General features: G+C 45.6%; 1 protein-coding gene across 8 annotated transcripts in view; it reads left to right on the top strand.

Moving 5' to 3' along the window:
* The window catches only part of espn (espin), a 281,984-nt gene that overhangs the window by 255,465 nt on the left and 6,526 nt on the right, over positions 1-19,993 (top strand). For 6 of the 8 annotated variants that reach the window (XM_078238747.1, XM_078238745.1, XM_078238746.1 and 3 more), the window contains one exon: positions 19,771-19,862. In XM_078238747.1, the coding sequence (XP_078094873.1) occupies positions 19,771-19,862 (92 nt within the window). Of the gene's footprint in view, positions 1-15,009; positions 15,355-19,770; positions 19,863-19,993 lie in introns of those variants that run through there. The other 2 variants (XM_078238750.1, XM_078238748.1) reach the window with 1 other exon arrangement.

Here is a 19,993-nt window from a genome sequence, read left to right as displayed (position 1 = left end):
TGTGAAAATGACAAAACAAAAAACAATTCCTCCAGGTTTGCATATAGCAGGGCCCTGGAGATTAATCTTCAATCCCTGGAGACGCCATCCAATCCTGGAGGGTTGGTAACCCTGGTCTGGACACAGGAACTTTGAACTCAGAAATTTAGAGACTGTCCCTTCCTGAATTCAAATTTACTTTCTTTAATGCGTTCACTGAAATCTGATACTTCCATGCGGCACTCTTTTGTGTCCTTTGCAGCATCTCACCTAAAATGTATTTCATATCTTCACTTGGGTTAGCAGAGGATACTTGGGGACCATTGTGAGTGAGAGTCATAATGAATGATCCTTTTTGGAATCGCCGTAATGTTGTCTATAGGCGCAACTCTAAGTCCTCAAGTTCAATTGGCCAAATCGTGTTGATTTGAAATGAGTGAAAAGTTAGAATTCACCCCAGTGTAAGAGATTACTTTTGCAGTACATTGTAGGAATGTATTTCCCTGTGAGCATCAGCTATTAACATAGTATAAACTGAGAGCATAATGCAGTAAGTAAAGTTTATTTATTAGTGCCACAAGTAGGCTTACATTAACACTGCAATTAAGTTACTGAAAATCCCCTCGTCGCCACACTCTGGCGCCTGCTCGGGTACACTGAGGGACAATTTAGCATGGCCAATACACCTAACCAGCACATCTCTCGGACTGTGGGAGGAAACCGGAGCACCCGGAGGAAACCCACGCAGACACGGTGCGAACGTGCAGACTCTGCACAGACAGTGACTCAAGCTGGGAATCGAACCCGGGTCCCTGGTGCTGTGAGGCAGCAGTGCTAAGCACTGTGCCACCATGCCGCCACCAGTATGTTTATAACAGACCAAACTTTAACTAGGAGAGGCAGTGGTGTAGTGATATTGTCGCTGGTAAAGTAGTAATCCAGAACACCCAAGGTATTGCTCTGGGGTCCTGGGTTCGCATCCCACCAAGGCAGATGATGAAATTTGAATTCCATAAGAACTAGGAGCAGGAGTAGGCCATCTGGCCCCTCGAGCCTGCTCCGCCATTCAATAAAATCAAGGCTGATCTTTTTGTTGACTCAGCTCCACTTACCCGCCCGCTCACCATAACCCTTAATTCCTTTACTGTTCAAAAATTTATCTATCCTTGCCTTAAAAACATTCAATGAGGTCGCCTCAACTGCTTCACTGGGCAGGGAATTCCACAGATTCACAACCCTTTGGGTGAAGAAGTTCCTCCTCAACTCAGTCCTAAATCTCCTCTCCCTTATTTTGAGGCCATGCCCCCGAGTTCTAGTTTCACCTTCAATAAATATTCAATTCAATCAATATCTAGAATTAAAAGTCCAATGATGACCATGAAGCCTTTGTTAATTGTCATAAAAAAACCAATGGGGGTTCACTAACATCCTTTAGGGAAGGAAATCTGCCATCCTTACCCGGTCTGGCCTACATGTGACTCCAGACCCACAGCAATGTGGTTGACTCTGAAATGCCCTCAGGGATGGGCAGTAAATGCTGGCCCAGCCAGTAACACCCATGTCCTATGAACAGATAGATAAAGAAAAACGAACATTTCAGGAGAACATAGCAATATGCTTGCTCATACATGTGGAAATACAAAAAGGGTACTGCAACTTTAAATGCTTTTACATGATGAGTGGTGCAATGAATCTTTTTATTGGGAAATCATATTTCATTATTCATTATCGATTGGGTACCAATGACTTGCTTCTGATAGAACATTAGCCAAAAGGTCATAAAGTGTTGTTGATTGCATCACCTGTAATTGACAATCAATTGGAGCAAAGAATGTCTAATTGAACTGAAGTTAATGGAAAGTTGCATTTAAGCCAAGTTAATTTAAATTACGCCATGCACAGCCCAACATGGAGGCAAGGAGGAGATGTGTCGTGTATAATCCCATTGCACCACTAAACTGTGAAGGAGTGAAAACGTATTGATAGAAGAGAAAGTTGGGTCTTTTGTTTGCTTAGAGAGATATTTTTGCCCTGTGCTTTCTCCTGAGGCAGTTTTACGACAGTAACTATTGCCAGTCTGAGGGGTGGAGATACTCCCATACGCACAACGCCATTCTGGGACCGTTTGGAGAGCTCATGACGGAAGACGATATTATCCGCATCGAGAAGCAGATCGAGAACCTCCAGGTCATGCACAAGGTGCAGAAAGTGGAGACGGAGCTGGAGCAGTTGGAGCTGGAGCTTCAGCAGCTCCTGCCTGTGTCCGCCGCGTTGGCCCCCGACCACTTCACCGTGAACCCCAAACAGGTACACGGCCAGGCGGACGACCTGCCCGCCTGGTGCAACAAGATCTCCACCCTGTTGAAGAGCATGGCTATCCTCCTGGCCACTCTAGGTGGGAAAGAGATAGACATCCTAGACACGTTGCCTTCCCGCGACCAGTTCAGGGGGCCAGCGGCTGAAGCAGTGAAGGCGGCTCCATCCAAGGAAACAAATACCAACATAGGAAGGTCTCAGTCATTCAGTTCGACTCGGGAGGATGTCCAGAAGGAAATACTGCAATGTGGTGTGTCGGTCAAAAACATTAAGGCAAACTATGAGTTGCAACTGCAATCAAAAATGGCCGAAGACATGCAACACAGAGTTTACAAAAGGAAGAGATCTTTACCTGTTGTGCCTCACGGTACAGGAACTATTTTGGAAGAACCCCATAATCTTGGTCTCAGCGAAACCCGAGGCAGTGAGTACAGAGTGCAACCAATGTATCAAGGCAAACATAGGCCAATGATGGTGGAAGAGCCATTCATTGTGCCAATGCATGCACCATTAACGTACTCTGACAGGAATGACATCGACCAATGTTTAAATATAGACAGTGAGACTTTATTTAGTCCAGACCTCATGACCCGCAGTCTCCCAGTCCAGACAGACCTCAGCTGCATACAGCAATACATAGACATGAGGAAGGAGCGGATTGTCTTCCTCTTCCTTGAGCACTGGAGGAAATGGACATTTACCGAATCGTTCAGGCACAAGCAAATGAGGTCAAGCATTTCGGGTGCTTTAGCCGAGGGTTTCAAAGACATGCAACACCCCGACGGCCTGTTGTACGATTCCTCCGAATTACAGTCGGAAATGATGGGCGGGAGAAGTGACGACGATCGTCTTCTTTACTTCATGAAGCAGAGACAGGTGGTCGGCAAGCTGATAGGCCACTGGAGGACGATCATCTCCCAGGTCCCAACTCGGCAAATCAGGCGATTGAGTCGGCATCACGAGATGTACTGGCCCGAGCATTTCCTTCCCCATGTTAATGGTGCTCCTGTCGACTACAACAGCCTGACCCTTGACCTCTTCATGCTCGGCTACTTCCAGTTGTTAGAGATGAACATGACTCGGGCTGAGCGCAAATTCCGACACATCCTTTGCTATGAAATGTTTGACCGCCTGGGAAGCCACAGCTGGGAACTGATTCGGAAATTTCACAAAGTCGTCATGGCAGAGATCGAGTCTGGGAAGCGAGATTGGGCCGACGGGTTCGAGGACATCAAGCAGGAGTTCTTTGGAGACAGAGTTGACGTGGTGGAGACTCACCAGCATCATGCAACAGCCCAGGAAGAGCTGACAGAGACAGAGCCTGCGGAATTATCTCGGCAGGAGTCATTTATGAGTAATTCAACCGGGTTCCCAGTCAGTGACTCTACAGCAGATGAGCAGAGGCGAAGGAGCAAAATTAGAAAGGAATCGATCCAACTCATCTCTGAACTTGGAGAATTCTGTAACGAAGAGATATGTCGATACATCGATCGAAGTTTTTCATTCTGGAAGGAGAAAGAAGCAGAGTTATTTGTTATTTAAACTGATAAATCGATATTTTTTAGGCTACAAATCTCATACCCTCTTTGGTGTCCTCGGGGAGGGTAACTATTTTTCAAGAGACAGATGAGATGAGATGGTATTGCAAGTGTTAGACAAGCTCCAAACCATGTGTGTTGGGTTATAAAAACATAAAATGCTGGAAAATTCCAGCAGGTCTGACAGCATCTGTGGGAAAAGAATAGAGCCAACGTTTCGAGTCTGGATGACCCTTCGCCAGAGCGTCATCTGGGGTTATCTCTGGTTAAGAATGAATTGGATAATCAGACACTTCGGGGCACATTATTTTCAAATATTGATTTATTTGTAGTCGATTGCTTGCGTAGAGATAAGTAAGAACAAATATTGTCACGGTTGCAAAGTGTATTTAGCTGAGTTAAAAAATAATCTTGCGATTTTTATCTCCAACCACTGACATCAATCGGAATATGTGTTTTGAGTTGTCAGTGAGCCAAGAAACCGGGCACCCGAGCCGAGGAAATCCAGATTTAAGATCATTGTCAGTAAGTGAGTAAGATTTCTCAGCAGTTTATTGGAGGAACCCAGTCTTAGTCAAAAAATACATTCTGTGCATGGTTTGGTGTGAATTTCTTTGGAAAGCACCACTTCCAGTCCATCAATATCCCAGCTATTTCCCCTCTTCCTGAATGATTTAGCATCGTAAATACTAACAACCGAAACGGGTGTCTGGATGTACTTTCATCTTTACAGCTGGATTGCACCACCACAGGTTCCCAAACTGACTTACAGCTATTTATTTATTCCTGTCGCAATTGGGGGTAAAATTAATTGCTTCTTGTTATAAGATTGTGGGGTGGCATGATGGCACAGTGGGTTAGCACTGCTGCCTCACAGCGCCAGGGACTTGGGTTCGATTCCTGGCTTGGGTCACTGTCTGTGTGGAGTTTGTACGCTCTCCTCGTGTCTGTTTGGGTTTCCTCCGGGTGCTCCGGTTTCCTCCCACGGTCCGAAAGACGTGCGGGTTAGATGGATTGGCCATGCTAAATTGCCCTTTAGTGTCAGGGGGACTAGCTAGGGTAAATGGGGGTAGGGCCTGGGTGGGATTGTGGTCGGTGCAGACTCGATGGGCCGAATGGCCCCATCCTGCACTGTAGGGGTCTATGATTCTATGCATGGGCAGGATTCCATGGTGTGTTTGGAAGTGGTGGAAGCTATTAGTCAACAGTGGGGTCTTCCAGTTCCACTGCTGGGTTTCCCGTTGTTCGCCTCCTCCAATGCCAGGGAAGCCACAAGGAGCAGGTGGAGGGAGCTAGTGAGATGTCATCGGCAGGACTGGAAGATCCAGCTGGTGGGAATGGCTGGAAAATGTGGCCCGATATATCTAACCAAAACCTACAGACAGTGCCTGAGAACAGTGGCCTCTTAATACTAGACTAACATCTGGTGTGATATTCTTGTACGGTGGGAGTGAAGTGACCACTCCTCCCAATCCCCCCCCACCCCACCTCCACTTTATAAGCAGAGAGCCATGAATGAGCCACACAGCAGCCAGGGACCCGGGTTCAATTCCAGCCTTGGGTGACTGTATGGAGTTTCTCCCCGTGTCTGCGTGGGTTTCCTCCGGGTGCCCTGGTTTCCTCCCACACTCCAAAGATGTTGAGGTTAGGTGGATTGGACAAGCTAAATTGCCCCTTAGTGTCCAAAGATGTGTAGGTTAGATGGATTAGCCATGGTGAATGTGCGGGGTTACAGTGATAGGGTGGGGGAGATAAGATACTCAATGTGGGTAAGATACTCAATGCAGACTCGATGGCCTCCTTTTGCACTGTGGGGATTCTGTAACTCAGCCTTAACAACCTGACCATGGTTTTTTTAAAAATAGGTAACCATTGCTCTCAATATTCAACAGACAACAGTTAGTTTGGTTCTCTTGTGCTATTGGCTGGTAGAGTTGAAACTCCACCAGTATTGGAATATTCTGACATGAGGGAATACTCGCAATTTGTGCAAATTTCTGTTACATTATCTTGCAAAGCAGAATATCCCCATCTCGAATGGTGTAACTAAGAACGAATGACGTTCATGGTTTGATAGTATAGTTCCGGCCCCGCGCTGGAAGCAGTTTAATGTGTTTTTTATTAAATAGCAACCCATATAACATTTTTAAAGACACCGTTATTTGGTTTCCGTATTTGTTGCAGTTTGATGTAGCTCTTCCTTTAGACTGAAGGTATTGTATGTTTCTGATGCAGTCCATTGTCCTTATACTAATGCACTCACTCATGTGTCAATGTACGAGGAAAGGTTTCTGTGTTGAGAGTTGACCTTCCAGTTGTGCAGAATGGGAAATCTCCTTTGATTCAGCTTTTTAATGTGGCAGTCTTTGACTGGTTTTCCAACTGGGAAGTGAAATATACCCTCAATCAATGAATGCTGACAATAACATCTCCGGTTAAAGGAATAAAGAAGTAGGACTGGTGCGAAAAATAATTGTTAAAAGAGCAAACAGTCTTTCCCAATGGCTCAGCTGTGTCGGGGTGGGGATGGGGGTGGTTTTGGATGACAGTGAGATCTGGGATGTACTTTACTACCTGTCAAAACCTCTCATCCATTTTCACAGGTGAGTCACTTGGACAAGTTATGATAGGGAGAGCCAATATATTTATCGCCTATCTTCTCAAGAGAGGGAAAGGAGAAAAGTAATGGCAAAAAAAATGTAACAAAGAGAAAAAGGAATAATTAATGCCGTTAATGTCACAAAAATAAGGGGACCGGCCCATAAGGGGTCATAGTTCAGGTGCACTTACCTGTCTCTGATTTTTAATTTCCTGTTTCACCCACGCAATGAATGACCCATTCACACCTTACCTATTACTGAAGATTTGTAAACCATGTTTGGATTAAATGAGTAACTTTAGGAACACAATGAAATGGAACGCTCCTGTCTTTGCATTCAGCGTCTGATCTTTTTGCATGTTGTAATCGTGTCTGCTTTCATTGGAGACGCAGCTAAACCCGAGAGCTAAACTTTCGAATCATGATTTGGCTGCAAGTTTATTCTGATTTTAAGTGGAACCCTCTGTTTAGAATTATTTAGAAGTTTGCATCTCTACAAAAGCATGTTCAGCTTTGGTCGAATGTATATTTTGCTTTCTTTAAAAAAATGCTCATAATGGAATATAAAGCAAGATATCTTTAAAAGTATACTTGAAATGCAAGATTGATCATGTACCATGCAAATACTTTGCATCACTGCTGGATTTTCCTCCGGACTTGACCTGATTCACACTTGCCACAGGTTTCCTTGGGCCTCATGCATTCTAGCTATCCAAGGCTCGATCAGTATTGCAGTACGGATTATTTTGGAGTCTTGCAAAGCCATCCATTCATGGTCGTGAGTTAGACTTTGGATTTGGGAGTAAAGCAGGAAGATGGAGTTGAGAAAGAAGTTCAGCCGTGATTATATTGAATGCTGGAGAGTCAGTGCAGACTCAGTGGGCCGAATGGCCGCCTCCTGCATTGATTTGATTTGATTTATTATTGCCACATGTATTGGTATACAGTGAAAAGTATTGTTTCTTGCACGCTTTACAGACAAAGCATACCGTACATAGAGTACATAAGGGAGAAGGGAAGGAGAGAGTGCAGAATGTAGTGTTACAGTCATAGCTAGGGTGTAGAGAAAGATCATCTTAATATATGTAGGACCATTCAAAAGTCTGATGGCAGCAGGGAAGAAGCTGCTCTTGAGTCGGTTGGTACGTGGCCTCAGACTTTTGTATCTTTTTCCTGACGGGAGAAGGTGGAAGAGAGAATGTCTGGGGTGCGTGGGGTCCTTGATTATGCTGGCTGCTTTTCTGAAGCAGCGGGGAGTATAGATGGAGTCAATGGATAGGAGGCTGGTTTGTGTGATGGACTGGGCTACATTCACAATCCTTTGTAGTTTCTTGCAAGGGACTGTAGGGATTCTATATTTTAAAAAATATATATTAAAGAGCTGTATGGCCTACTCCTGCTCTTATTTCCTCTGTGTCTTGTGTATTGGGTAATATACTGCAGGCACAAAGATTTGGATCCATTCCAAATAGTAAGAAGATAAAACCCTGAGTATTGTTGTCTGGGTCCATTGTTGTGTTGGGTAAATTCTGGCCAATCCCATCTCTGGCCCTTAAAGTGTCTTGTGACCCAATTGCCCAATGGGGAACAAGCGTGGGATCTTGGTACAGAATGTGGCCTTTAGCTGACAAGAGTAGATCCTAAAGCTGGAAGTGTTAACATGGTGAAAGTACTCTGTATATTTGTTTGCTTCTAAATAAACTGTGAGAGTTTGTTATACACTAACGGGTGGTCACCACTATTTCCAATTGCTACACCACCCAAATGACCATTCCTCCAACATGAGGCTCAGTCATGTGTTGGGTGCCATGGATTAGGAAATCATAGAATCATAGAGTCATACAGTGTAGAAGGAGGCCATTCGGCCCATCGAGTCTGCACCGACCACAATCCCATCCAGGGCCCTATCCCCATAACCCATACATTTACACTACTACTCCCCCTGACACTAAGGGATAACTTAGCATGGCCAATCCCCCTAACACACACATCTTTGGACTGTGGGAGGAAACCCACGCAGACACGGGGAGAACATGCAAACTCCACACAGACAGTGACCCAAGCCGGGAATGGAATCTGAGTCCCTGGCACTGTGAGCTTAACCAATGTGCCCCCGTGCCGCCCCAATAAGTTGATTTGAACCTGTCATCATCCAAATGCCTCCCCCGCCCCAACACTCTTTCCAGGAGGGTCACTAGCTACCTGTTAGGAGTGGCACTGAGCTATATTTGCTCCTCTTCCTAACCTAGGCAGTTTGCTGGTATTTGTAGAGTGCCACTGCTGCCAGCCAGTGTTTTTCATCGAGGATTGATTCAGTTCCTACAATGTACAGTCATTGTTATTGAAAACAAAATGGCCCGTTGCACTTGTGAACAGCTGCTTCCAAAGTGGTAATGATAGGCAAGGCCTGGGTCAGAGCGGGCAGTAAACGGGCACATTGCCTGTCTCCAAGCAGAATTTGCGGTGGAACCCAATCTTGCCCAATTTCCAACTCATTCAACCTCCACCCTAAATTCGACCCGGGATCCGTGAGCGTGGCGGCACCGGGTGAGACTTCCGTCCATCCCTCTCTACGTCGAGATCAAGCCTGGGACAGTACCCGCCATGGAAACTGTGCCCATTAAGTCCTTGTAAGGCCTTGCTGCAGCTCTCACCAGCTGCCAGCCCACACGAATTCCATTGAGGTCCTTGGAAAAGCTGAGGAACACTTGAACCGGTCCCGGAGAGGGTTGCTTACCTTTATTCAAATGCTTAATGACTCCCTCAGGATCTGAAGAACAAATTATTTACTGCTTACTTCAGTCCAGGAAGGTGTTCCCTGAGTGGCGCTGGTGTGGAGTGCTGCATCCCTGGTGCGGGTGTCCTGCCTCTGGCTAAATTAATAACCTCCGACCCCATGAATTGAGACAGGACCTGCGTCCTTTCCTGTGGGTGGAAGGGGCGGGTCAGCTCTGTCCCACATCCGCCAGCAGACCAGTGCTCCCAGAAGATTGGCACCCTGCAGTTTTTCCTTAGCTGTTTTGACAGAAGCAGAGTAGAGGTTTCCCTTTGACCTTTCACCTTTGGTTGGTCACCTCCGCAGGGAAATGAAGCGAATGTGAGAGAATTCCTGAAAACACGGATTGTTGAACAAAAAAGAAAGACTTGCATTTGTATAGCACCTTTCACAACCTCACGACATTCCAAAGTGCTTCAGAATGAACCGCCTTGTGAAGTGATCACTGTTGTAATGTAGGAAACAAGGTTTTGCAAACATCAACGTGAGAACGACATTGATTTATTTCTGTGATAGTGGTTAAAGGATATATTCATTGATCAGGTAGGTTGCTCCTGCTTCTTCTTCAGAATCATGCTAGGGGACTTTACATTCCTTTCGAAAAGCAGTAGAGAATATTATTTAGGAAGAGGAATTGCTTAACATGATATGTGAAACTTTTCCTGGTTGTGTATATTTACGGAGAACGGAGCATCAATATTACTGGACTGACAATCCAGAAACCAATGGGCGGCACGGTGACACAGCGATTAGCACTACTGCCTCACAGCTCCAGGAGCACGGGTTCTATTCCAGCCTCTGCTGACTGCAGAGTTTGCACTTTCTCCCCGTGTCTGTGTGAGTTTCCTCCGGGTGCTCCGGTTTCCTCCCACAGTTCGAAAATGTGTAGGTTAGCTGGATTGGCCGTGCTAAATTGCCCCTTATAGCACAGAAGAGGCCCTTCAGCCCATTGAGTCTGCACCAACACATTAGAAATACCTCAACTCCCACCTAATCCCATCTGCCAGCGCTTGGCCCATAGTCCTGAATGTTATGATGTGTCAAGTGCTCATCCAGATACTTTTTAAAGGATGTGAGGCATCCCGCCTCAACCACCCTCCCAGGCAGCGCATTCCAGACCGTCACCACCCTTTGGGTAAAAAAGCCTCACATCCTCCCTGAACCTCCTGAGCCTCACCTTGAACCCATGTCCCTTCGTGACTGACCCTTCAACTGAGGGGAACAGGAACAGCTGCTCCTGATCCACTCTGTCCATGTCTCTCATAATCTTGTACACTTCGATCAGGTCACCCCTCAGTCTTCTCTGCTCCAATGAAAACAACCCAAGCCGATGCAATCTTTCTCCATAACTGAAATGTTCCATCCCAGGCAGCATCCTGGTGAATCTCCTCTGCACCCCCTCCAGTACAATCACATCCATCCGATAATGTGGCGACCAGAACTGCACACAGTGCTCCAGCTGTGGCCTCACCAAAGTTCAATACAACTCCAACATGACTTCCCTGCTTTTGTAAGCTGTGCCTCGATTGATAAAGGCAAGTGTCCCCTTTGCCTTTTTCACCATCCTACTAACATGCCCTTCCACTTTCAGAAATCTGTGAACAAACACGTCAAGGTCCCTTTGTTCCACAGAACTACCTAGTGCCCTACCATTCATTGAGTACTTTCTTGTCAAATTTCTCCTTCCAAAGTGTATCACCTTACACTTTTCAGGGTTAAATTCCATCTGCCACTTATCTGCCTATTTGACCATTCAGCCTATATCTTCTTGCAGCCTCACTGTTAACCACCCGTCCAATCTTTGTGACATCCGCAAACTTACTAATCCTAACTCCCATGTAGTCATCAATGTCATTTATATAAATAATGAATAATTCGGGGGGGCCTTAACAGATCCCTGTGGTAAGTTACTGCACACTGGTTTCCAGTCACTAAACAGCCTTCTGTCATCACCCTCTGCCTCCCACAACTGAGTCTATTTTGATTCCGCTTTATCAAATTACCCTCGATCCCATGTGAATTTACCTTCTTTACAAGTCTCCCATGTGGGATCTTGTCAAAGACTTTGCTGAAATCCATATAAACTACATCGACTGCGCTACCCTCATCTACACACCTGGTCGTCACCTCAAAAAATTCAATCAAATTTATTAGGCATGACCTCCCTCTGGCGAAGCCATGCTGACTATCCCTGATCAAGCTTTGCCTCTCCAAGTGGAGATAGATGCTCTCCTTCAGAAGTTTCTCTAATAATTTTCCTACCACTGACGTGAGACTCACTGGTCTGTAGATCCCTGATTTATCTCTACAACCCTTCTTAAATAGTGGGATCACATTAGCTGTTCTCCAGTCGTCTGGCACCTCCCCTGTGATGTGGAGATGCCGGCGTTGGACCGGGGTAAACACAGTAAGAGTTTTAACAACACCAGGTTAAAGTCCAAGGCATTTGCTACCAAATAAACCTGTTGGACTTTAACCTGGTGTTGTTAAAACTCTTACTGTACCTCCCCTGTGGCCAGAGAGGAATTTAAAAATTGGGTTAGAGCCCCTGCAATCTCCTCCCTTGCCTCCCACAGCAGCCTAGGGCACAATTCATCTGGACCTGGAGATTTGTCCACTTGTAAGGTTGCCAACACCTCTAATACCTTGTCACTCCCTATGTCAATTTGCTCAAGAACCTCAGTCTCTCTCCCTGAGTTCCATACCATCGTCCTCATTCTCTTGGGTGAAGAGGGATGTGAAGTATTCATTCAACACTCTACCAATGTCTCTGACTACACCCACAGATTACCTCCTTTGTCCCTAATGAGTCCTGCTCTTTCCCTGGTTATCGTCTTCCCATTGATATATTTATAGAATATCTTAGGACTTTCCCTACTTTTACCAGCCAGAGCTTTCTCATATCCCCTCTTTTGCATTCCTAATTGCTTTCTTAAGCTCCACCCTGCACTTTTTATACTTCACTAATCCTTCCGCTGATTTGCTCCCCTTGTACTTTTTAAAAGCCTTTCTTTTCCTTCTCATTGTATCCTATCTCTGTTCATCCATGGTTCTCTGGGCTTGTTATTCCTACACATCACCCTAGAGGGAACATACTGGGCTTGCACCCTCCCCATTTTGTTTTTGAATGTCCCCCACTGCTCTTCTGTAGTTTTTCCGATTAGTAGCTGTTCCCAGTCTGCCTTGGCCAGATCCTGTCTTATTTTACTAAAATCTGCTCTCCCCCATTTCCAAAACTTTTTCTTGCAGCTTGTCTATTCCCTTGTCTATAACAAGCTTAAATTGTACCATATGTCCAAAGATGTGCACCCAAAGAGGGCGGCATGATGACACAGTGGTTAGCACTGCTGCCTCACAGTGCCAGGGACTCAGCTTCAATTCTGGCCTTGGGTCACTGTCTGTGTGGAGTTTGCACATTTTCCCCGTGTCTGCATGGATTTCCTCTGAGTGCTCCAGTTTGCTCCCACAGTCCAAAGATGTGCGGGTTAGGTTGATTGGCCATGTTAAATTAACTCTAGTGTCAGGGGGGTTAGCAGGGTAAGAATGAGAGGTTATGGGCGTGGGGCCTGGATGGGATTGTGGTCGGTGCAGACTCGATGGGCCAAATGGCCTCCTTCTCTAGGGATGCTATGATTCTATGAGCAGGTTCGGTGGATTGGTCATGCTAAATACCTCTTGCTAAATACCTCTGCCTGCCTCCGTCCTTCCACCTCAGGCCTGCCACCCATCCCAGAGGGAAGTTCATCTGAGAGCCTTAAGTTAACCAGTTAACGGGGGTGGGAGGGGGATGGCTACAACACACACACAAACATATCACCAGTGCCTTCCTCTTGCGCTCTCTGGATGTGGCTGCCCGCCTCAGTGCTTTAAAAAAAAATCTTGGTTCGCAACAGCTTCATAACCAAGGGTGAACTTGAGTCCCACCGCCACCCCTTGCCCATTATCCATTGGCTCCCTAACCGTCTGCCCCACTTCACCCCCACAGCTTACCCTCAGCTCCATCAAACTGTCGCCATAGCATTTTGCCCCTTGTCAAAAATACCTTCCTAACAAGCTGGGTGCAGCAGACATAATTGGACTTTTGCACATGCACTGACCAATGAGCATGCACCGATGGATTTTGGCGGCCATCTTGCACAGGGAATGTGTGTTGGCGGGTGACGCAATGATAAGGAAACCATTTTTGAACTGCCTCGTGTAGTGATTGATGCAGGATTACATGTCTGACCAGTGCCCTGAATCCCATTTGTTGATAAGAAACTCTGCAACTCCCCCTTGAAATCTGTTGTTTCTTGTTTCATGAACAGTGCGGGAAATCTCCGTTCCACGCTCTCGGCACCCTGGTTGGAAAGCAAGATCCTTCTGCATTCCCTGTTTTCTTTTGTGAGCCTTAGTTTGTGACCCCTTGCACTTAAATTCTGCACCAGAGTGGGAAGGCCTCACTGGATCCAGTGTACCCCAATCTCTCACCATTTTAAACACCTTGCGTCACATCCCATCTCACTCTTCTCTTTTTTCTGGTGGGGGAAAGATGCAGGATCCTCAGTCTTTCCTCACGTATCATTCCCAGATTCTGGGATATTGGAAGAGAGGGACCATATACTGCAAAGGTTGGTCATGATAAGAGCTTGGAAAGGGCAGCACCTTCCCAGCAGATATATTTATGGAGAGATCCTTAACAGAACGGAACACCTCGCGATGGTTCCCTAAGGCTGTTCATAGAAAGGGAAGAGCAACTGCCTCTGGACCATCTTACAAGAGGAAATGTGGGAAGACGCAGACCTTATGAAGCAAAACCTCCAACTGAAAAGAGCACACAATGGAAAGGATCGATATTTTTTGTCTTACCAAGCACCTCAGAAGAAAAACAGCCACCCAAACAGCTCAATTAGGTTCAAATCCAGTCCAGGTGTTTGGGACTTTGATGGGAGAAATGAGAAGAAAGCTGAATAATTTGCCAGAAAATGGGCCAGGCGAAAACGCTTGCCAATGGTTTCCATTTAGCTGCACAACTTACGAATTAGGAACAGGAGTAGGCCACTCAGCCCCTCGAGCCTGTTCCCCCATTCAATAAGATCATAGCTGATCTGATTGTAACCTCAACCCTACATTCCTGCCGAGCCCCAATAACCTTTCACCCTCCCCCTTGCTTAACGAGAATCTATCCACCTCTGTCTTAAAGATATTCAAAGCCTCTGCTTTCACCGCCTTTTGAGGAAGAGAGTTCCAGAATATTCTCCTCGCCTCCATCTTAAATGGGCAACCCCTTAAGTTTAAACAGTGACCGCTAGTTCTTAATTCTCCCAAAAGAGGAAACATCCTCTCCACATCCGCTCTGTCAATACCCCTCAGGATCTTGTATGTTTCAATCAAGCCGCCTCTTACTCTTCTGAACTCCAGTGGATAAAGCCCAGCCTGTCCAACCTTTCCTCATAAGACAACCCACCTATTCCAGGTATTAGTCTCGTCGAATCATATCATAGAATCCCTACAGTGCAGAAGGAGGCCATTCAGCCCATCAAGTCTGCACCGCCAACAATCCCACCCCAGTAAATCTTCTCCGAACTGCTTCCAAAGCATTTACGTCTTTCCATAAATAAGGAGACCAATACTGTACACAGTGCTCCAGATGTGGTGTCACCAATGCCCTGTGCAACTGCAGCATAACCTCTTGACTTTTGCATTTTATTCTCCTCGAAATTAATGATAACATTCCATCTGACGTTCTATTTACATCACACTCCATCTGGAGAAACAACTCAGTAATCCCTAATAATCCCAACCATTTCTTGTTTCTATAGGTCTCTCGGCTCCTATCTACACGGAACTGTCGTAACTTCTTTTAGGCGTGAGCTGGTATTCTCCATTGCCTTGACCGAACTCCTGGTGCCATAGTAGGGAGCTCCATGTAGGAGACTCCAGGACAACTGAGAATGATTACACTTCCCCTAAGAGTAATGCATGGACTTCTCGATCTTTTACCATGAACCAGCCATATAGTCCCAGAGTTATAACTTATCTCTAGTCTTCCTTTGTCAGTACGACGGTGTACTAGGACAACGTGTTCATTCTCTTGTCTCCATTGCCTATCAATATTGTTTATATTATACAACAAATAGCAAGTAAAATGAGCAAAGAATGGCTTTTATTTATTCAATAATCAAAGGATGTGCTGCAGGTGCATTGGCCGTGCTAAATTCTCCCTCAATGTACCCGAACAGACGCTGGAGTGTGGCGACTAGGGGATTTTCACAGTAACTTCATTGCAGTGTGAATGTAAGCCTACTTGTGAAACTACTAAATGAACTTTACTTTGTATCACTACATTTAAATTCTACTATCGAGGGACCTGAACTTAACGGGTTTGCTGGTGGTTCAAGAATGGAAGCTGTTCATGGAGGGATAAATTATTGGGCAGGACGTGGGGAGAACTTTGCTGCTCTCCTTCGAACAGAGTCGTCGAATCCCACACCTTCAACTGGTTTAGCGTCTCCCCCTGAATGATGGTATCTCTGACAGTGCAGTGCTCCCTCTGTACTGTACTGGCGCCATCTCAATTTTATTCCAAAGTCCCCGGAACGGGATTTCAACTTCCTGGGGGGAGGGGTAAGAGTGCGACCACTGAACCAAAGCTGACAGCTCATTAATAATGGCAGTTCCAGCACTAATGATTTGAGCAACTTTCTGTGGAGCATTAATATTCCACAGTCAACTTAGACCTTAAGCTAACTTGTGAAGCGTGAGAATATCTCCAAAATATCCCTTAAATGAGAGAATGATAGGACCGTTAGATGTCGTGACCAAAATATATCCTTTCAGGAAAGATTTAACTAACATTCTATTTATACAGTAGCATGATTAAAATGTCTTGCTGAAGTTGTATGAAGAAGCTATTTATTATTCGTGATGTTTTGTAGCTATCTGGCAGTCGCTTGGTGATGCGATGGTGTGTAACTTGCAATTTGAAATAAAGCACTCCCTGTCTGGTGGCCTTTGCCAAGCTGCTCATGGTGGTCCCTCGTGTGTTTTTTTTACATTACTATAATTCCCTGGGGAATCATTTATTATTGAAACCCTGGCTTTTCTTACTGGAAACTGAAAATTAATCTGTCAAGATGGAGTCGGCAGACCCAGGTCTGAGCACTGCAACTTGAGGCAGAGTCATTCAGTGCTCACAGGATGGTGGCTTATCAGCCAGTTCCCATCTTTCAGAAACATCTCGTTAATGACAGCGATCTCTATTATTTAGGGCATTTAAAACACTGTAATGGCCGAGTGTTCCGATATACTGCACTTTTGAAACAAAAACACAATGAGTTTGGCCAATTTGCACTACGTAACTTAATATGGTCTGTCGTAACTTAAAAGGTCTGTCATATCATAGGACCATAGAAACCCTACAGTGCAGAAGGAGGCCATTCGGCCCACCGAGTCTGCACCGACCGCAATCCCACCTACCCCTTATCCTCGTAGCCCCACTTCTTTACCCCGCTAATCCCCTTGACACTAAGGTCAATTTGGCATAGCCAATCAACCTAACTTGCACATCTTTGGAGTGTGGGAGGGAACCGGAGCACCTGGAGGAAACCCACGCAGACATGAGGAGAATGTGCAAGCTTTTGAAGCGCTGCTCCTTCGTCAGGTGAAGTGGCGTTCCGAAAGCTTGTGATTTCAAATAAACCTGTTGAACTATAACCTGGTGTCATAGAATCATCCTAGAATCATAGAATCCCTACAGTGCAGAAGGAGGCCATTCAGTCTATCGAGTCTGCACCAACCACAACCCCACCCAGGCCCTATTCCTGTAACCCGTCATATTTACCCTGCTAATCCTCCGACATTCAGGTTAATTTAACATGGCCCATCAACCTAACCCGCACATCTTTGGACTGTGGGAGGAAACCAGAGCACTCGGAGGAAACCCACACAGACATGGGGAGAATGTGCAAACTCCGTACAGACAGTGACCCAAGGCCGGAATTGAACCGGGGACCCTGGTGCTGTGAGGCAGCAGTGCTAACCACTGTGCCACCGTGCCACCCTTACTGTGTCGTGACACCTCTCGTCTTGTCCACCCCAGTCCAACACCGGCATCTCCACATCAAGAAGAAATTAGAGATAGCTCTTGGGGGATAAAGGGATCAAGGGATATGGGAGGGAAGGCAGGATCAAGATATTGAATTTGATGATCAGCCATGATCAAAATGACTGGCGGAGCAGACTCGAAGGGCCAAATAGCCTATTCCTGCTATGTTTATATATTTACTGATAAAGCTTAATTAAGTTTCGAGGCAGCTAGGTTCAGATCTTTGTAAGTCTCCAGTGTTCTCCCTTCTAGTCATTTCCTCATGTAGTTTATTAGCTTAGGTTGTAGGAACAAAACTATTCACAAAATAAGTTTATTGCCTGCACACGGGAACTGGATAAGCAGTGCGGTAGGAAAGGAATATTATGTGCAGTTATCTTTTATCTCTTAGAATGCCTGGCTTCATTGCACAAAGTAGCTCAGCTAATTCGAACTTCTTGGTGTCAAACCATCGCTGGCGAGCTTTTTAAGAGTAGTGCCTTGTTCTCGACGTGGTGTGGGCTTCTGAGTTATATCACCAATTCCGCACTGACACTAAAGAGTGCGGTAATTGAAATGCTAACCAATGCCCAGAGATGTCCCTATAGTCAGAAAAGAGTTTACAGGACAATTTAGCTGTGGGACGGTGGATAGAACCCTTGTCTCGAAGTCAGAATGTTGTGGTGGGTTTAAGTTCCACCCCAGTGACTTGAGCAGAAAATCTAAGCTGACGCGCCAGTGCATTACTGTGGGAGTGCTTCCCTCTTGGAGGCGGTGTCTTTCAGATGAGGTGATAAACTGAGTAAAGTGGTCCCACGGCACTCTTTCAAAGAAGAACCAGGGAGTTATTGCCTTTAGTTCTGACCGATTTTTATCCCTCAGTCAACATTTATTTGGTCACCACATTGCTGCTTCTGGGAGTTAGCTGTGTTCAAATTGGCAGCTGCATTACATCTTCAGAAGTACCTCATTGGCTGTGTAACTTTGGAACAACCAGAGGTTGTGAAAGGCGCTATATAAATGCAAGTTGTATCTTTTCTCAGTAAGGTGCCGCATGACACTAAAAAGCCCCTTCTCTGGCAGACCACTTGGAAACCTCTTAAATCTTTCACCTCAGAGAACTTTGAAAACTTTACTCCACAATTTGCAAGTTTTCGTCAGTTTGTGTGAAGTTGAGCCTGGGTGATGTAATCTCACACCAGAAGGGAAAAGTTCCACCTCAATCTGTTACACTGCACAGAATTACATAGCCAAGAAGCTGAAATTCCTATGCAGAGATGTCAAATGTGTGGTATAACTACTCAATATTATAGGGCTTGACTGAGAAGAAGGAAAGAATTTCCATTTATATAGCGCCTATCATGTCCTCAGGTCATCCCCAGGTTTCCTTGCAGCCAGTGACCTTTTTGAAGTGTGGGCGCTGTTGTAATGTCGGAAATGTTAATAAAATATTATTACAAATTCAAAATGCTACAAGTGCTCAGCAGGTCAGGTAGCATCTGTGGAGAGAGACAGAGTTAACATTTCAGGTGGATGACTTTTCATCAGGGCTGCATAAAATATTAACAAACAGATTAACTGAAATGTCAAAGAAGTGGCGACCTTTTGACCAAAAACTGAATAGAAAGGCTAAGAGATTGGGTCAAGACTTTGTCGTCTTGAGCATTTGATGTTTTAAATGTCTCCAGATATATACCAAACAATTATTTAAGGTAATTGGCAAATCAAACAAAGATATAAGGGGCTAAATTCTCCAGCCTCCCAGCCACGTGTTTCCCGCCGGGAACGCTTACTAGCGTGTGGATTCTCTGCTCCCGCTGCTGTCAATGGGAATTCCCATTGACATCACCCTATACGGCACGGTGGCACAGTGGTTAGCACTGCTGCCTCACAGCGCCAGGGACCCGGGTTCGATTCTGGCCTTGGGTGACTGTCTCTGTGAAGTTTGCACGTTCTTCCCGTGTCTGCGTGGGTTTGCTCCGGTTGCCTCTCACCGTCCGAAAGATGTGCTGGTTAGGTGCATAGGCCATGCTAAATTGTCCCTCAGTGAACCCAAATAGACGCCGCACTGTGGCGACTCGGGGAGTTTCACAGTAATTTCACTGTAGTGTTAATGTGAGCCTACTTGTAACAATAATAAATAAACTTTAAACCAGGCTGGCGGGCAGGAGTGCACTGCTGGCGGGACTGGAGAATCCCGCCGGCCTGAACGCCTGGAGAAGTCTGGCGAGATTTATTTTTACACAGCGAGTTGTCATGATCTGAATGCACTGGCTGAAAACATTGGAAACAGTTTCAATAGTAACCTTTGTAAAGGAATTGGACAAAGGCTTCAAAAGGAAATACTTGAAGGGTTACGGGCAAAGTGAAGAGGAATGTGAACAATTGGACAACTCTTTCTAAGAGCCGGCACACGGATGATGGGCTGAGTGGCCTCCACCTTTGCTTTGAACTGAGAGAAGGATGATACTAACCTTGTCTCTCTTTGTCTGTGCAGGAAGAGCAGGAAGTGGCTCGTTTCGCTAATATGCCTGCGTGGAAGAGAGATATAGTGAAAAAGAAACGGGATGATGAAAGGTGCATGTTCGTGTGATATTAAGAGATGCCTTTGTCTAAAATTGTAATCTGTCTGAAACATTTAGCAATAACTAACTTCATGTTTTATTTTCTTCCACTTTCTCCCAGGGAGCTGAAGAGGTTAGTGCTTATTTACTAATTTT

The sequence above is a fragment of the Mustelus asterias genome, chromosome 22 (assembly GCF_964213995.1).
Source record: "Mustelus asterias chromosome 22, sMusAst1.hap1.1, whole genome shotgun sequence".
Classification (NCBI taxonomy): Eukaryota; Metazoa; Chordata; class Chondrichthyes; order Carcharhiniformes; family Triakidae; genus Mustelus; species Mustelus asterias.
The sequence above is the reverse complement of the archived record's forward strand: the minus strand, read 5'-3'. Positions and strand labels throughout refer to the sequence as shown.